The sequence below is a fragment of the Eretmochelys imbricata genome, chromosome 2, assembly GCF_965152235.1.
Source record: "Eretmochelys imbricata isolate rEreImb1 chromosome 2, rEreImb1.hap1, whole genome shotgun sequence".
NCBI lineage: Eukaryota > Metazoa > Chordata > Testudines > Cheloniidae > Eretmochelys > Eretmochelys imbricata.
The window spans coordinates 192,036,044-192,052,240 of NC_135573.1; the positions used below are offsets into that span (position 1 = coordinate 192,036,044).

Consider the following 16,197-nt stretch of genomic DNA (forward strand, 5'->3'; position numbering starts at 1 on the left):
AAGTAAAAATTCAGAAAAAAGCCACCACTCCTGCCTGTTGAAATTCCAGCTATCCGTTTGCCTGAAAACCCTACATACTGAAGCCAGTGGTCATGGATGTGCAAGTTCCTGGAATCACAAGAATGCAAAGGGATGATGCAATGTGAGTTTGCAGATCCATTCTTATGAACAGACAGGATATTGAAATTCACACATACCTGACTTACTTATCTGGCCTGGTCACAAGAACAGATGGTAAAGTATACACATGCATGCCTGTTGACATATGTACTTAAGCATCTTCCACCACAATGCCCAGCACTTGTGGTTTGGTGATGGTGTGTTGTCTTACTGCAGTTTTAGATCACAGGGAAAGTTACTCACGTGTGTTTTATGGGCCCAATACTACAATCATTTACTACGAGGCATAGTGTTTATTAGCATGGGACTAAGGGCTTGTCTACACAGAAGGGTAATGCACACAGTCTGACAGTGTGACTTCTAAAGCGTTTCAAACAGTACTACGATAAAACGCACTAGAAAACCTTTAGTGCCCACTAGCTGGGACCACACAGACCAAATAATGTGCAACACACCAGTGCACTTCAGAAATCACACCCCAGAGTATGCATTACCCCAACAGGTAGACAAGCCTTTAGTCATATTGACTTAAACAGGAGTAAGCACTATGTCATGCAATAAATACTTGCCGTATTAGGGCCCTGGGTTTTTAGTCATTCCAAAATGGCATGTTACCACCACCTGGCAAAAGGGTAAAATGGTTATGACCCCCTGAATTGTTAAACATAAGGAAGATGGCCTGCATACTGACAGATTGCCTTCCTCAATTCTTCTATCTTCCAAAAGGGCTAAAGAGTTGATTACAATAGTCAAAATGTTGGAGTGCTTATAACTTATCTAGAGTTGATAAGCAGCCTTGCAATTAGCAATCAGTACTAGATCTGAACTGCATGTGTTGATGGAATAATAGGCAAAGCTGGCATGAGTCTACTCCCAAATATAAATATGCTAATTGTCAGCTATTGCATGCTCATTTGTTTTTAGTAATAAGATTTTTCCCTAAATTTTGAAAGCACTGAACATCAGTACGCTTGAACCAAAAACAAACAAAAACCCCAAAAAGAAAAAGAAACACCACTAAACCATTTGCCTTAAATTTAATTCTGTAAAATTGTCTTTAATATCCTAATGCAAATGTACTCCTGGTGAAATTATGTTGCAAGAGCTGTCTGGAATTACACAAAGAATTAAATGACACCGGGGGTTGTTTTTTTACATATATTTGAATGGATAAGAAGCACAAAGCCCAATCCTGCTTCCATTAAAGGCAAAGGGAGCTTTGCTGATGACCCCAATGGGAACAGGAGCAGGCTCATGCTGTATTACCAGTTGTCTGGTCAGGGGAGCAGAATCTGGCTGCAAAAAGAAGTGTTTTCTGGTTGTCCATTCTGAAAGCCTCCATAGAGAAAAAGAAAATAAAGCCATGAGAAACATACAGAACATCTGCCTGATAAAGAACTTGTTAGTCTTGAAAAAGAAAGTTTCTAAAGCATCTTAATGAATTTAAGGACATTAGCTCATGTGATGTTTCCTAGCTGTGTACAGGACTGCAATGTACTTCACCATGCCTTGATCTTTCAAAATGCTCCCATCCACCAAATGGACATTTGCATTCAGATGCAGACAGATTGATACTGGAATGAATATAGATAATCTGATAACCTCACTGGATCAGGAATAGTCAAATCCAATACATATAATTTGAGGGGACTCATACAAATCAGTGCCGACTCAGCAAATATTCCTATTCCCATTCCTGTTGTCAAGTTTACATTTTAAATACTATGAACAGTATTTTATCTTCATATTTTCCTCACTCACTATAGGAAATAAAGTGTTTGATCCTGGAGTGGATGAGAGTTAGGCTACTGACTTGAATGGGAACATGATCAGAGCCAAAATGAACTGGTGCTGATGTATGCGTACTCAATGAGCTTTTGTTGCTGTACGAATCAAAACCTACCTTGAGCTAGGGTTAAGATGTTCAAAGATGAATAGGGGCTTAAAATTAAGAAAAATGGGAGTTGTGTCCCTAAATCCCTCGTTTGGCTTTGAAAATCTCAACCATATGGCTGTTAAATATTCAGATGTTACTTGGTGGCCTTTGGTTAAAACGGTCATCAATTAATAAAACAATAATGAATTTAGAAATGGAATACACCAATAGAGATAAGACCAACAGTAACACAAACTGACATTACTGAATCCATGAGCAAATGCCACAAGTATGCTCATCCCAATTCAATGTTCAATTCCCATCTCCTTTCCACCTAGGGTTGCCAGGTGGAACGACCAGTTGAAAAGGGACCCCGGCAGCTCCAGTCAGCAACGCTGAGCGATCCCTTAAAAGTCCGGTTGGCGGGGCTGGCAGCCTCCCTACATGGTTCCATGCAGCTCCCGGAAGTGGTGACATGTCTCTCTGGCTCCAAGGCACAGTGGTGGCCAGGGGGCTCCGCACGCTGCCCCACCCCTAACTCCACAGCTCCAATTGGCCAGGAACTGCAGCCAATGGAAGCTGCGGGGACGGCATCTGCGCGCAGAGGCAGTACATACCACACAGAGCCACACAGAGCTGCCCCTACGCCTAGGAGCCAAGGGACATGTTGCCGCTTCCAGGGAGCCCCCTGAGGTAAGCACCACCCAGAGCCCATACCCCGCACCTCCTCCCGCACCCCACCCTCCTGCCCCAGCCCTGAGCCCCCTCCCTCACCCAAACTCCCTCCCAGAGCCTGAACCCTCACCCTGCAACTCAAACTCCTACCCCAGCCCTGAGCCCCCTCCTACACTCTGAAACCCTCATTTCTGGCCCCAACCAGGAACCTGCACCCCCAGCCCAGAGCCTGTACCCCTTCCTACACCTCAACTCCTTGCCTTATCCCAGAGGCCCCTCCCACACTCTGAACCCCTCAGCTCCACCCCAAGCCTGTAGCCTCCTCCTGCACCCCAAATCCCTCATCCCCAGCCCCACCCCAGAGCCCGCCCCCAACCCTCTGCCCCAACCCAGAGTCCCCTCCCACACCCTGAATCCCTCCATTTCTGGCCCCACCCTGAAGCCCACACCCACAGCCGGAGCCCTCACCCCCTCCTGCATCCCAACCTCCTGCCCCAGCCCGGTAAAAATGAGCGAGTGAATGACGATGGGGGAGGGCAAGCAACAGAGGAAGAGGAGGATGGAGTGAGGGGGATGGGGCCATGGAGAAGGGGCAGGGCAGGGGCGGGGGAAGCGTGTTCCGTTTTGTACGATTAGAACATTGGCAACCCTATTTCCACCCTCTTTCCTGACTCATGGAAAGCACAAGTTTGAGCCACGTATTCAGCATAGGCAACGGAAATTGTTGAAATGGGCAGAGAGACTTCTTTTTAAAAGTGTTTTAGCTTGTGTAAACTATGTGACAACAACCTATTGACCAGAAGAAAAAGAAATGTTGAACCACAGCAACGAAGCCCAGGCTCGTCTCTTTCTGCAAGCTCAGATGGGAAGATTTCATATGTTGTTTTTGTGACATGGCTGAAGAGCCGCTTCTGCTCTTTCTGACTGGTTCCCAGCTGCCCTTCAAAAGCGGCCTGCTCTCTAATACTCCCCTCAAGGTCTGGCCAGGATCAGAACTGAACTCCACAGTACAAAGCACAGAACGTTAGCAGATGGAAGAAAATATATTTGGTAAACATTAGGAATAAAAGGGCTGGATGGCCCCCTGTGCTGACAGGAGCAGAGGGGAGCCAGGTGGGTTGGTTCTGTGCAGAGGAGGGAATGAGAAAATGAGGTATGGTGACTATTAATTCTATGGCCTGTGTTATGTAGGAGACCAGATTAGATGGATCCAAATGTCCCTTCTGGTGTTTAAATTCTACGAATATATGAGCTCCAGATCATGATTGCCTGCTGCATCAGAGGCCTGTCAAAGGCCCTCCAATCCCTAGGTGTTCGGGTTCTGCAAGTCAAGAGAGAGGGGTGGGAGTTAATGGCTTCCATGTTTGTTCTCCTCCAGATCCTGTAGGCAGCTTAACATATATTATTCACACGCAAGTTAATGCTGCTCATTATCTCAGGCTTCCCCATGGCTTCTCAAGCACAACTCCTGGGCAAAGCAGTCAATAGCAGCACAGACTCTCCAAGAACCATGTTCAGGGAGGGGCAGAGGAATAGCTCATTACAGAGGTCAGGCCTTCCCTGCAAAATCCCCCTGATCTGCAAAGATGGGAGAGGAGTTTCCCACAGACACCTGGACTCCTCCGGCTTGGATCCCTTGGTCTGAGCACTTCCATTGCCCCCAAGCCCTTCCACTTTTAGGGGAGCAGTAGAATGAAACTCCACAAGCTGAGCAGCACGAAGCTTTCTGGACCCTCTGTCCCCCTCCCTCAGTTTTTCTGCAGAAGAGTATAACATGGCCCAAATCAGTGCCTGAGGTAAAAATGTAGCTCTGTGCTTTACTGTCATTTTCAAATTGCTTTTTCTGAATGCTACCTCCCCTACGACTGAAACTTCTTTGCTAAGATGAATTTTAAAATTTAAATACATTATCCTATGAGTTGGGAAGAAAACTATATAAAGTAAATAAAATGCATTTCAGAATCGTCTTAATAAGACAAAACAGTTCTACTGATGCTGTAACCAGGGTCCCAGGGAAGCCAGCTGAGGTCACTCCATTAGGGTGAACTGCAAGGCATGGGGTAGACAATCCCCAAAGCTGGTGGATATTACAATACATAGGTTTACCAAGCCAGCACAAAACAGCTTCTGTATTACCTCACTGGTTACTCAGAAGTCCACACAACAGTTCCCTTAAAGTAACCCAGCCTTGGGCCTCCACATAGGCACCCAAGTCAGATATGATGAGGATTAATGAAAATCTTATTTCGTCATATAAAAAGGGTTCTACCAATCCCAAAGGAACTGACACGTGTTACACTTTGTATAAGATTCATTGCAATTATATAACAGTGGTAAAAATAATGATTTGTATGGTTATATTTTAATTAGACAACGTCACACCCCCAACACGAGATTGGTGTAGAAAGTCACAATTAGAGCTCCTGGATACAACTTAAAGACCTTCCAACATTGACATGAGCTGTGTTTATACTGAATTCCTTGCAAAGCCAAATTATTGATGCATGCTTTGGCCCAAGTTAAAAGCTTAGTCCATACTTTGTGAAACGCTTTAGTGATTCCAGGGTTTGGTCTATGTGTTGACTTAACATAGCCATTAAAGTTCTTCAGGGAGCACTTACTCTGGCATTCAGCCATGAAGGTTGTGCAGTGTTGTACCTCAGTTTCCCTTTGTGCACAGCAGTTCAAGCTTGTAGCGGTTTTTCTGTTGTGGAAAGTTTTAGGATTGTGTACAGGCATTAGATGTGATATCTCAGCATTATTAGGCCTTTTAATACAAAGTGTGTTCTTATTGAACCAAGCAGCATAATCATAAGGGTTTCTATTATGTACCACTCTTAACATGTTCAAGGGTTTTTCCAAAAGACCATGCATATTGTACATTTTTACAGTTTTTGGTATCAGCAACAAGTTAGTTCCACTCATTAGCAATAACATCAGTTCTATCACAAGTGTACATTTACAATTATTTTTGTGATGCCAAGCCTTTTGTTTAGATAAATTATTCTTTAGGTCAGCTTGTTTAATATCCCTTTTGAACTTTTGTAGCTTTTTCTTTATCTTAGGGTTTTCCTTAACATAGGCTCCAATTTAACCAGTTTTGGGGGTTTTTGGTATTTTAGAGATGAGTGAGGCAAGTCTGTAAGGGCACATTGCCTTTCAATGGTTAACTTGCCTTTCTTTTTTCCCTTGTTAGCAAGGTAACTTGCATGGACACCATGCCTTACAGTGACAGAACCATTTTCTATCATTATGTTTGAACTACAGTTTTCCTGCTTTTCAACTACCGATTTCTGCATCCACAAGGCATCAGATGCATTATAGCTTACGAAGAAATCACATGACAAATCCAAAGTGTCCACGGGTCTATTCACAAGGCTGCTCTGCTGTGTAAAGCCAGGAATCCAGCCTTTTCCTTGAACCTGAGACACAGAGTGTTCATTTCCAATATTAGTTTTAAAAGCCTCCTTTAAGCTATCCACACTAGATTTTTCCAAAGCAAATTCAGTGGATTCATTTTTACTTGAAATACTTTGGCCATTAAGCACCAACACGCTTTTCTCGGAAGAGAGACTGTTTACTATCAACAATGGCCCATAAAGAGTTAATGGAAGTAATAATACCTTGTCACCCACACTAGGCACAGCTATTGACTTTTTACAAACTTCAAAGGCTTCACTAAGAAATTGCTTCCCTCCTGCAATATCATTAACTGTAACTGATTCTTTCTGAGCTTTATTTATGTCCAGAACCGACATTGGCAAAACAGACAAATTACAAAACTCCTTCTGAGTTTCACTTACATCCAGAATCACCTCTGGCCCATCAGGAGGATTTTTACATAACCCCCTTTCAGGCAAGCTGCTAGACTCCATGGTCAAAAGGTTAAAAGCATTCTCTTCCTTGTTACAAGTTTCCACACTGTCAGTGAGTAACAGTCAAATCACACTCATGCTTTTCTCGTGCCCTGGCTATGATATCAACCTGATCAGACAAGATTGTCATCTCTTTACCCAGCAACACACTAGCAACAGGCAAAATAGAAGCAACAGAATTGCTTAGTTCCTGGGAGCTATTTATGACATTAACCGGATGCACCCTCGTTCCAATGTCACTCCCCCTAGTAGACACAAATTTAGGAACATTTCCATCCTGGGCTTCAGTTAAATCCAGAATCAGCTCTGAGGCAACTGACAAATGTTCAACCATCATAGGCTGACAGCCTTCTTCTGTCTGCTTTACAGACAGAGAAGAGCTGGAGAAACATTCCCATTTAACAGACAAACAGCTTTTGATATTATTTCCCTTGTCCCGGCACACATGGCTGTTCACGGACAATTGCTTGGAGCGTGGGACAGCTTCCTTAACAGGCAAGTTGCCACTTCCAACAGACACATTGCGGCTTTTCACAGGCAGCAGCTCATCATAGGATTACTTTTACATTGGTTAGGCTCACTTTCACAAGCTTTCCAACACTCACCAAGAATGTACCCCTTTCTTCCTCAGCTAGGGTTTTAACCTGATCACCAACTTTAATTTGCTCTAGAGAAGCATTTCTCTGATCAGTGAGTACTTTCTGTGCTTTATCTAATTCCAGATTCACTTTTGAGATATTAGACAGACATTCAGAAACTTCATTCACAGACAAACAGCTATCTTCCTCAGACACATATTTGGAGAAACTCTCCATAGGTAAATCATTTCCCCTATTAGACACAGGTTTCGGATAATTTCTTTCCTGTGACTGATTTATGATATCAACCTGACTGAACAAGCTTTAATATCATCCCCAATCAAAAGATCGTTCGGCAATAACTTTCTTACAACCACTATAATTTCATGTTTAATAGCATTTTATTCAAGGTGGATTCTGGCTAAAGGCACGCTTACAGTAAACTCAGACCGACCGACACCTGTCACAAGTGGTGGAGAATGCGGGCAAGTGATTCCCAACCCCTGCTGAAAGGGGTTAGTGCGAGGGCGCCTCTGAAGCTCCCCTACTGGAAAGATGGAGTTGGAAAGGCTTATCAAGTTCCTGGCTGAGAGCCAGCAACAGCAGCAGCACCAACTCGTGCAGCAGCTGGACGCCCACCAGCAGCAGTTGCTTCAAACCCTGGAGGCCCAGCACCAGGAACAGCAAACCCAGTGCTTCCAGCAGCTTGCAACCCTGTGGTCGGGCCATGGTGGTGCTCAACCAGAGCGGGCAGCCACCCCGACCCCTCCTGCCCCACCGATCCGTCTGGCCAAGATGGGGCCGGAAGATGACCCGGAAGCCTACCTAGTGACCTTCGAGCAGGTTGCTTCAGTGGCTGGTTGGGCGCCTGACCAATGGGCAACACTCCTTGCCCCATATCTGATGGGGCTAGCCCAGAAGGCTTACCGTGGGCTCCCAGATGATGAGGCCTGCATTTATGCTCGAGTGAAAGCAGCTATCTTGGATGCCTTCGACATTATCCCAGAAACCTTTCGGCGACAGTTTCGGGAAAAGGTCTACCCACCGGGCACCAGACCCGGGCAGTGGCCCAGGAACTGAAGGACGCGGTACCCGATGGCTCCAACCCAAGCATCGAACCGCAGCTGAGGTGACGGAACAGGTCATCCTCGAACAATTCGTGCACATCCTCCCACCCCAGGGGAGGGCTTGGCTGTTACGGCACCGGCCACAAAGTCTGAGCTCGGCCGTCTCGCTTATGGAGGACTTTCTCAAGGCTGAGGCCTCGATAGGACTGGCCGCTCGCCCCCCAAACCCTGGACCCAATGCACAGAAACTTGAACGGAGGGGGCCCACCTCCGAAACCAACGCACCCCACCATACCCGACGACCAGAAGGCAGCAGGACCAAGTTTTCCCGACAGCCCAAGTCAACACCACTCTTCGGCCCTGGACGCTTAACCCGACCACCAGGCCCCGGCCCACTCTGCGGCCCCACTGGTGCCCCCACGCGGCCAGCCCGCCCAGAGGTAGGACCTTGTTTCCAATATGGCGAGTATGGGCATCTGCAACGGGGCTGTCCTGCAATGGACTGCAACTTTGGCCTGGTGTGCGCTGGGGAGTGACGGGCCCGTCTGCCCTCCGTGGCCAAACTGACAGCTCCCATGGAAGTCGCCGGGGTCCCCGTGGTGGGTCTAGTTGATTCGGGCTGTGGGCAGACCCTTGTCCGCCAGGCGCTCTTCTCGGACACCAAGCGGACCATCGGGGAAGTACGGATTCAGTGCATCCACAGAGATGTAAAATCGTACCCCACGGTGCGGGTCCCCATTACGGTGCATGGAGTAACTCAGTTGATGAATGTGGCGGTGGCGTCATCCCTCGCCTATCCAGCAATCCTGGGCCGTCACTGGCCAGACTTCATCGACGTGCTCCAATCCCTACCCACCAAAGGGGCGTTTGAGGGAGCCTCGCCTGAGAAGAAGACAGGACCTGACTCGACCTCCGACCCTGGAGCTGAACCAGGCCCCACCCCCGGGCAGGATGGCCGGGAAATGGTGGGTCCCCCTCCTGACCTGGTGGACTTTAGCCGAGATCAAAGGGAGGATCCTACGCTCCGGTTTGCCTATGAGCAGCTGGCCCGGGTGGATGGTGAGGTTGTGGAGGCGCAGTGCACCACCCAGTGGCCCAGATTTGAACTCAACCATGAGCGGCTCTACCGCCTTGACCGAGACCCCCAGACCCAAGAGGTCCGGACCCAACTCGTGGTCCCCCGCATCCATCGTCGGGCTGTCCTGAAGCTTGCACATGACATCCCGGCTGCCGGCCATTTAGGGCAGGAAAAAACTGTGGCCAGGGTCCTGGCCAGGTTCTTCTGGCCTGGCTTCCACCGTGAGGTGAAGGAGTATTGTGCGTCGTGCCCGGACTGCCAACATGCAGCCCCGGCCGGGGTACGGAAGGCCCCCCGGTCCCGTTACCAGTCGTAGGTGTGTCATTTGAGCAGGTAGCAATGGACCTGGTCGGGCCGTTCCCAAAAAGCAAGGCGGGCCATCAATACATCCTCGTCCTGATGGACTACGCCACCCGCTTCCTGGAGGCCATCCCCTTAAGAAGTATCACCGCCCGCACTATCGCTGCGGAGTTCGTGAAGATCTTCGCAAGGGTGGGCCTCCCATGGGAGATACTCACTGATCAAGGGACCAACTTCACGTCTAAGCTGTTCCACCAGGTATGTGCCCTATTGGGGATTAAGAAATTGCAGGCCTTGGTCTACCATCCCCAGACTGACGGATTGGTCGAGCGGTTCAACCGGACCCTGAAGGGGATGTTGCGGCGTTTCCCCACCCAGGATCTCCGCCAGTGGGACCAGCTGCTCCCTCCTTTACTACTGGCGATTCAAGAAGTCCCACAGGTGTCCACGAAGTTCTCCCCGTTAGAGCTTCTCTATGGGCGGCGACCCCGTGGGGTGTTGGGCCTAGGCAAATGCGGGAGGCCATAGAGGAGGAAGTCCAGGTGATGTTGGAGCTGGGTGTTATTGAGCCCTCCCAGAGCGAGTGGCGGAGCCCCGTCGTCCTCGTACCGAAGCCCGATGGGAGCCGGCGGTTTTGCATTGACTTCCGGAGGGTCAACGCCATCTCAAAATTTGACGCCTATCCAATGTCCCGCGTCGATGAGCTCCTCGACCGGCTCGGGGAGGCCTGTTATATCACCACTTTAGATCTCACCAAAGGGTACTGGCAGATCCCCTTGGATCCCAGGTCCAAGGAGAAGACCGCGTTTGCCACCCCTTCAGGGTTATACCGTTTCACCCGGATGCCTTTCGGCCTACATGGGGCCCCGGCAACCTTCCAGCGTTTGATGGACCGGGTGTTGCAACCACACACGAAATACGCGGCGGCCTACCAGGACGATGTGGTCATCTATGGCAATAACTGGGAGGAACATCTTAACCAAGTAGCAGCAGTCCTCCGGGACCTCCGCGCAGCCGGGCTGACGGCCAGCCCAAAAAAATGCCGAATCGGGCGGGAGGAAAGCACTTACCTGGGGTACACCTTGGGCCGGGGACAGGTCCGCCCCCTCATTGGGAAGGTCCAAGCACTCCAGGAATGTCTGGTGCCGACCACGAAGAGGCAAGTACGTCAATATTTGGGCTTAGCTGGTTATTACCGGCGGTTTGTACCCCACTTCGCAAGCATTACGGCCCCGCTAACGGAGCTCTTGACCAAGGACAGTCCCCGCCGGGTGCATTGGTCCAACGACTGTGAGACGGCCTTTCAAACTACCAAAGAACGGCTGTGTAGTGATCCAATACTCTTCAGCCCCGACTTTCATTGTGACTTTATTGTCCAGACAGATGCCTCAGGCGTTGGGCTTGGGGTGGTCCTCTCTCAGGAGGTGGATGGGGAGGAACACCCGATTGTTTACCTCAGTCAGAAGCTGTTCCCCAGAGAACGGAACTACTCCGTCGTGGAGAAAGAGACCCTAGCCGTTAAGTGGGCAGTCGATGCTCTCCGCTACTACCTCCTCGGGGCCCCCTTTATACTGGTTACGGACCACGCACCCCTGAAGTGGCTTAATAAGATGAAGGACAATAATGCCAGGCTGATGCGATGGTATCTCACTCTGCAGCCCTATGCCTTCACGATTCACCATCGGGCGGGACAAGACAACGCCAATGCAGATTTCCTATCCCGCCTCGGAGAAGGTGAGGACACCAGCTCCGAAAATCGGGAGCTGGATTTGAGGGGTGGGGTATGTAGAGAGCCCAGGGTGGCTCCCCTCCGAACCAGAGGGTAAAGAGCCACCCTTTCAGCCTGAGAGGGCGGGGCCAGGCCAAGCTTCCGCCAATCCCCGGAAGGGGAAGGGTAGGACAGGAAGTACAAAGGGCTGGGCCCTCTGCCCAGTGAAGAGAGCACCAGGGAGGGAGACAGACACAGGCTGCTCCCTCGCGATCCTGCTGCTGACCCAGGCGAAGCCCTGGGCAAGGAGGAGCCTGACCGGGAGGACGGCCTGTGGCAACCAGGGCTGCCAGCCGCTGAATACCCAGAGGACCTGGAGGGGCCTGGCTGCAGCCTGGGCCAGCGTGAGTCCAATACCGAGGGGGAGCGGGAGTGGCCCGCAACGGAATACCCAGACGAGATGGAGGGACCGGAGCTGCCCGCAGCGGAATACCCGGAGGAGATGGAGGGACTGGAGCGACCTGCCTGAGAGACCGGGTAGGAAGTAGCCCAGGGGCCGAACTACACCGTGGGGTGGGTGTGTTTGGTCAGCGGGTGCGGACGGCCCCGCTGACCCAGCAGCGGGACTTTCGCCTCCCGCCACTGTCAGGGCCCTGGGCTGGAACGCAATGGAGTTGGGTGGGCCTGCGTTCCCCTACCCCAGCGCTCCCCTGCCTGAGGGGCACGCTACCGACTCTTGCCGGCGCTCCCCTGCCTGAGGGGCGCGCTACCGACTCTTGCCGGCGCTCCCCTGCCTGAGGGGCGCGCTACCGACTCTTGCCGGCGCTCCCCTGCCTGAGGGGCGCGCTACCGACTCTTGCCGGCGCTCCCCTGCCTGAGGGGCGCGCTACCGACTCTAGCCGGCGCTCCCCTGCCTGAGGGGCACGCTACTGACTCTTGCCGGCGCTCCCCTGCCTGAGGGGCGCGCTACTGACTCTTGCCGGCGCTCCCCTGCCTGAGGGGCGCGCTATTGACTCCGGCCGGCGCTCCCCTGCCTGAGAGGCGCGCTACTGACTCCAGCTGGCACACCTTCCCCACTAATTCCCGAACGCCCGGAAGGTGTGGCTGAGGCCTGCCACGGAGACCATAGCTCTCCATCGCCCCTAGGGGCTCGGAGGACTGACCGACACCTGTCACAGATAGGAATAATGATTTGCATGGGTATATTTTAATTAGATAACGTCACACATGCTATAGTACATTAGATGGAATGTGCTTTGTAAGCATCCTGTAGATATCATGTTGCTCTGTGCTAATACATGGTTAACCCTCTGAGCATGCATACACTGTGAACTCACTGTTTCCGGTGCTTGAGCAGACTCAGGGCTAGTCTACCCTAGAAGCATCTGGTGAAGACACTCTATGCCGATGGGAGAGAGCTTTCCCATCCGCATAATAAGACACCTCTGCAAGAAGCGGTAGCTATGTCGGTGGGAGAAGCTCTCCTGCTGACATAGCGCTGTCCACACCGGTGCTTAGGTTGGTGTAATGTATGCCGCTCGGGGGGTGGCTTATTCACACCCCTGAGAAACATATGTTGTACCAACATAACTATAGCGTAGACAAGCCCTCAGTCTGAATTCAGTTCTCATGCAGCTAATCAAAGTGCTGGGCCTTCCCTCCTGACAATCTTGTCTCCTGACATGAATGGAGTGAAATTTTTCTCTCAGTACTTTTTTTGCGGGAAAGAAGAGGAAATGAAGATTTAGTTTGACTGAAACATTTTGTGAATTCATGTCAAATTTAAATTGTTTCGGACAAAAAACAAACCAAAACAAAAAAATCCCCCAAAATGAAACATTTTGTTTCAACATTTTTAAATGAAATGTTTTGATTTGAAACAACTTTTTGTTTAAAAATTTCCTTTGACTTTATTTATAAAAAATGCAATTAAAAATCTTAAACAGTTTTAAGTCAAAACAAAACTCATTTCAGATCAAACAAAACATTTTGTTTGACCCAAAATTAATTTTTTCAATTTTTTGGAACTGCCAGCTAGCCAAAAATATAATTTATTCACACCACTCTACTCCTGAGTTCTTGCTAAATATTATTGTGATGTTGCACTCCATATGTTTTATGGAAATATGCTTATGAGTTTTAATGTGATGTAACTGGAATATGCTTTATGCAAAAGGTCTCTTGTAAGGTATCATAACAAAGGTTATAACCTACTGAATATATTCCTCCTATGCATATGTATGTATCATTCTTGTATCTGAAGCTAGAAATATGAAGTATAACTCTGAGGTCCCATTGTAATTATGCAAAGTGTGGGCCATTAACGGTGCTTTAGAATCTTGATGGCTCCCATTGACTAGGACAATTGGTTGTAAATGGTTTATTTACCTGCACACCTTCCTGTGTACATGATGGCATATATCACATTGGTAGATGTGCAGGTGAACGAGCCCTTGATGGTGTGGCTGATGTGGTTGGGTCCTATGATGGTGTTCCTTGAATAGATATGCGGACAGAGTTGGCAATGGGGTTTGTTGCAGGGGTTGGTTCCTGGGTTTGTGTTTCTGTCGTGTGGTGTGTAGTTGGTGGTGAGCATTTCCTTCAGGTTGGGGGGCTGTCTGTAAGCGAGGACTGGCCTGTCTCCCAAGGTCTGTGAGAGTGAGGGATCATCCTTCAGGATAGGTTGTAGATCCTTGATGATGCGTTGGAGAGGTTTTAGTTGGGGGCTGTAGGTGATAGCGGCATTCTGTTATCTTCTTTGTTGGGCCTGTCCTGTAGTAGGTGACTTCTGGGTACCCTTCTGGCTAACAATGCCCCTCTGCCATGTACATTGGCCAAAATGGACAGTCTCTACGCAAAAGAATTAAGAATTGTAACTTTTAAAAACGAGTAGGAGAGCACTTCAATCTCCCTGGACACTCAATAACAGACTTAAAAGTCACCATTCTTCAACAAAAAAACTTCAAAAAACAGACTTCAACGAGAAACTGCGGAACTGGAATTAATTTGCAAACTTGACATCATCAAATTAGGCCTGAATAAAGGCTGGGAGTGGCTGGGTCACTACAAAAAAGTAATTTTCCCTCTGTTGATACTCACACCTTCTTGTCAACTGCTGGGAATGGGCCACATCCAATTTGATTGAATTGGCCTCACTAGCACTACAAAAAGTAACTTTCCCTCTTTTGATATTCACCCTTTCTTGTCAGATGTTGGGAATGGGCCACTTCCACCCTAATTGAATTGGCCTCATTAGCACTAACCCCCGACTTGGTAAGGCAGCTCCCATCTTTTCATGTGCTGTATATTTATACCTGCTTACTGTATTTTCCACTCCATACATCTGATGAAGTGGGTTATAGCCCACAAAAGCTTATGCCCAAGTAAATTTGTTAGTCTCTAAGGTGCCACAAGGACTCCTCATTGTTTTTAGTAAATTGTGTCTCCCAGTTATACGTAAAGGTGTAGTGTGTAGAATGACAATGAAGAGGAGAGACTGAAAACTAGCTAACACTTTCAAACAAAGGATTTATAGACTGAGGATTGGTCTGCAAAAAAAGAAATGCTTTGAAAAGATTTGCATTGTACATGATGGCCTAGTCTTACACAAAGCAGAAAAAAAGAATATCCATCTGGAGATCAACTGAGGTCAACAAAGTACAGCATGATTCACATGCAGAGAAAGGCAGGAAGCAGACAATGTTTTCACTACCAGTGAACATACTGTCATCAGTATCCAATTTTTCTTTTCAATAATGACAGGCCAGCTGATGAATAAAATACTTGTGGCAAGTATCTTTGATTAAGAGCATTGAAACTGCAATCTCAATTACCCAATAAACTATTTCTTAACTGTCAAGTAACAAATACTTGTGCATTTAAAGAACTGTTTGTTTCCGCAATAAAGTAGATTGGTTTCCTTGGAGCAGTTTGGTCTGCCATGATCATATGCTAAGCAAAACCAGAAGGGTCTGGAGTTTAGTCTAAATACAGAGGGGAATAAGCAATATGCACTTTATGGTGTTTTAAATTTGACCCATGATTGAGGAAAGCCTGTGTTTCTTTACAGAGGAGTTCCCCTTCCCTTACTTTAGCCCTGTTTAGGATAATTGCAAGTTGGCCCTGCTCCACTGATTTGCTGGAAGGGGCTCTTAGGAAGCCCATTTTAGAAATCTAGCAGCTGGAAAGAAAGTTGGGACTATTTCCCTGCCTCTGGTGAAATTCCACCAGGATCTAGTGGATAAGGTACTGCACTTGGACCCAGCAGATCTGGTTCTGTTCCTGTCTCTGGCACTGACCTGCCATGTCACCTTCAGTATGACAAAAAGTGGAGAAGTGACTTTATTTCACTCTCACCCTTTGTCTGTTTTGTCCATATAAATTGTAAACTCCTCAGGGCACAGGATGTTTCTCTTACCTTATGTTTCTACTGTGCCTAGCCCAATGGGGTTCCAATCTTAGTTGGTATCTCTAGATGTTATGGTAATATTACTACCACTAATAATAATAATGGTGACCAGGTGTGCAATATTCCTTGAAGTGTGGCAAATGTTGATGTTCTTCAAGGCACCACAAAGAATTCTTCAAATGCCAGAATGTGGTTTGATTTGGTGCTAGCAGGAGATTATTTGTTTTGCCTTTACTGAAGGTGGCAAGGGAAGCAGAGTATATTAGAATTAATCCCCTCTGTATTTAGGATAAGGGTCCCCCAAAGGATTAGAGCTGCAAAGCACAGGACGCCTCTGAGTTTATCAGATCAAATGAGCCCATAGTGTGAAATAAAATCCATGTACACAGGCTTTTTAAAGTTCCAAGAAGAAATATATTCATGGCCATGACCTGTGCTAGGAGCTGACAGGGTTTCTACAGGAGGTTTTTGTTTTTTGTTTTGTTTTTACTGGGGAGATTTTTATTTATGTT

General features: G+C 48.1%; 1 protein-coding gene across 1 annotated transcript in view; it reads right to left on the reverse strand.

Moving 5' to 3' along the window:
• LOC144260179 (collagen alpha-4(VI) chain-like) overlaps positions 1-6,546 on the reverse strand; it is a 56,102-nt gene extending 49,556 nt beyond the window's left edge. The window contains 1 exon segment of the mRNA XM_077808735.1: positions 5,847-6,546. Within this exon segment, the coding sequence (XP_077664861.1) occupies positions 5,847-6,546 (700 nt within the window).
• Positions 6,547-16,197: the final 9,651 nt, after the last annotated feature.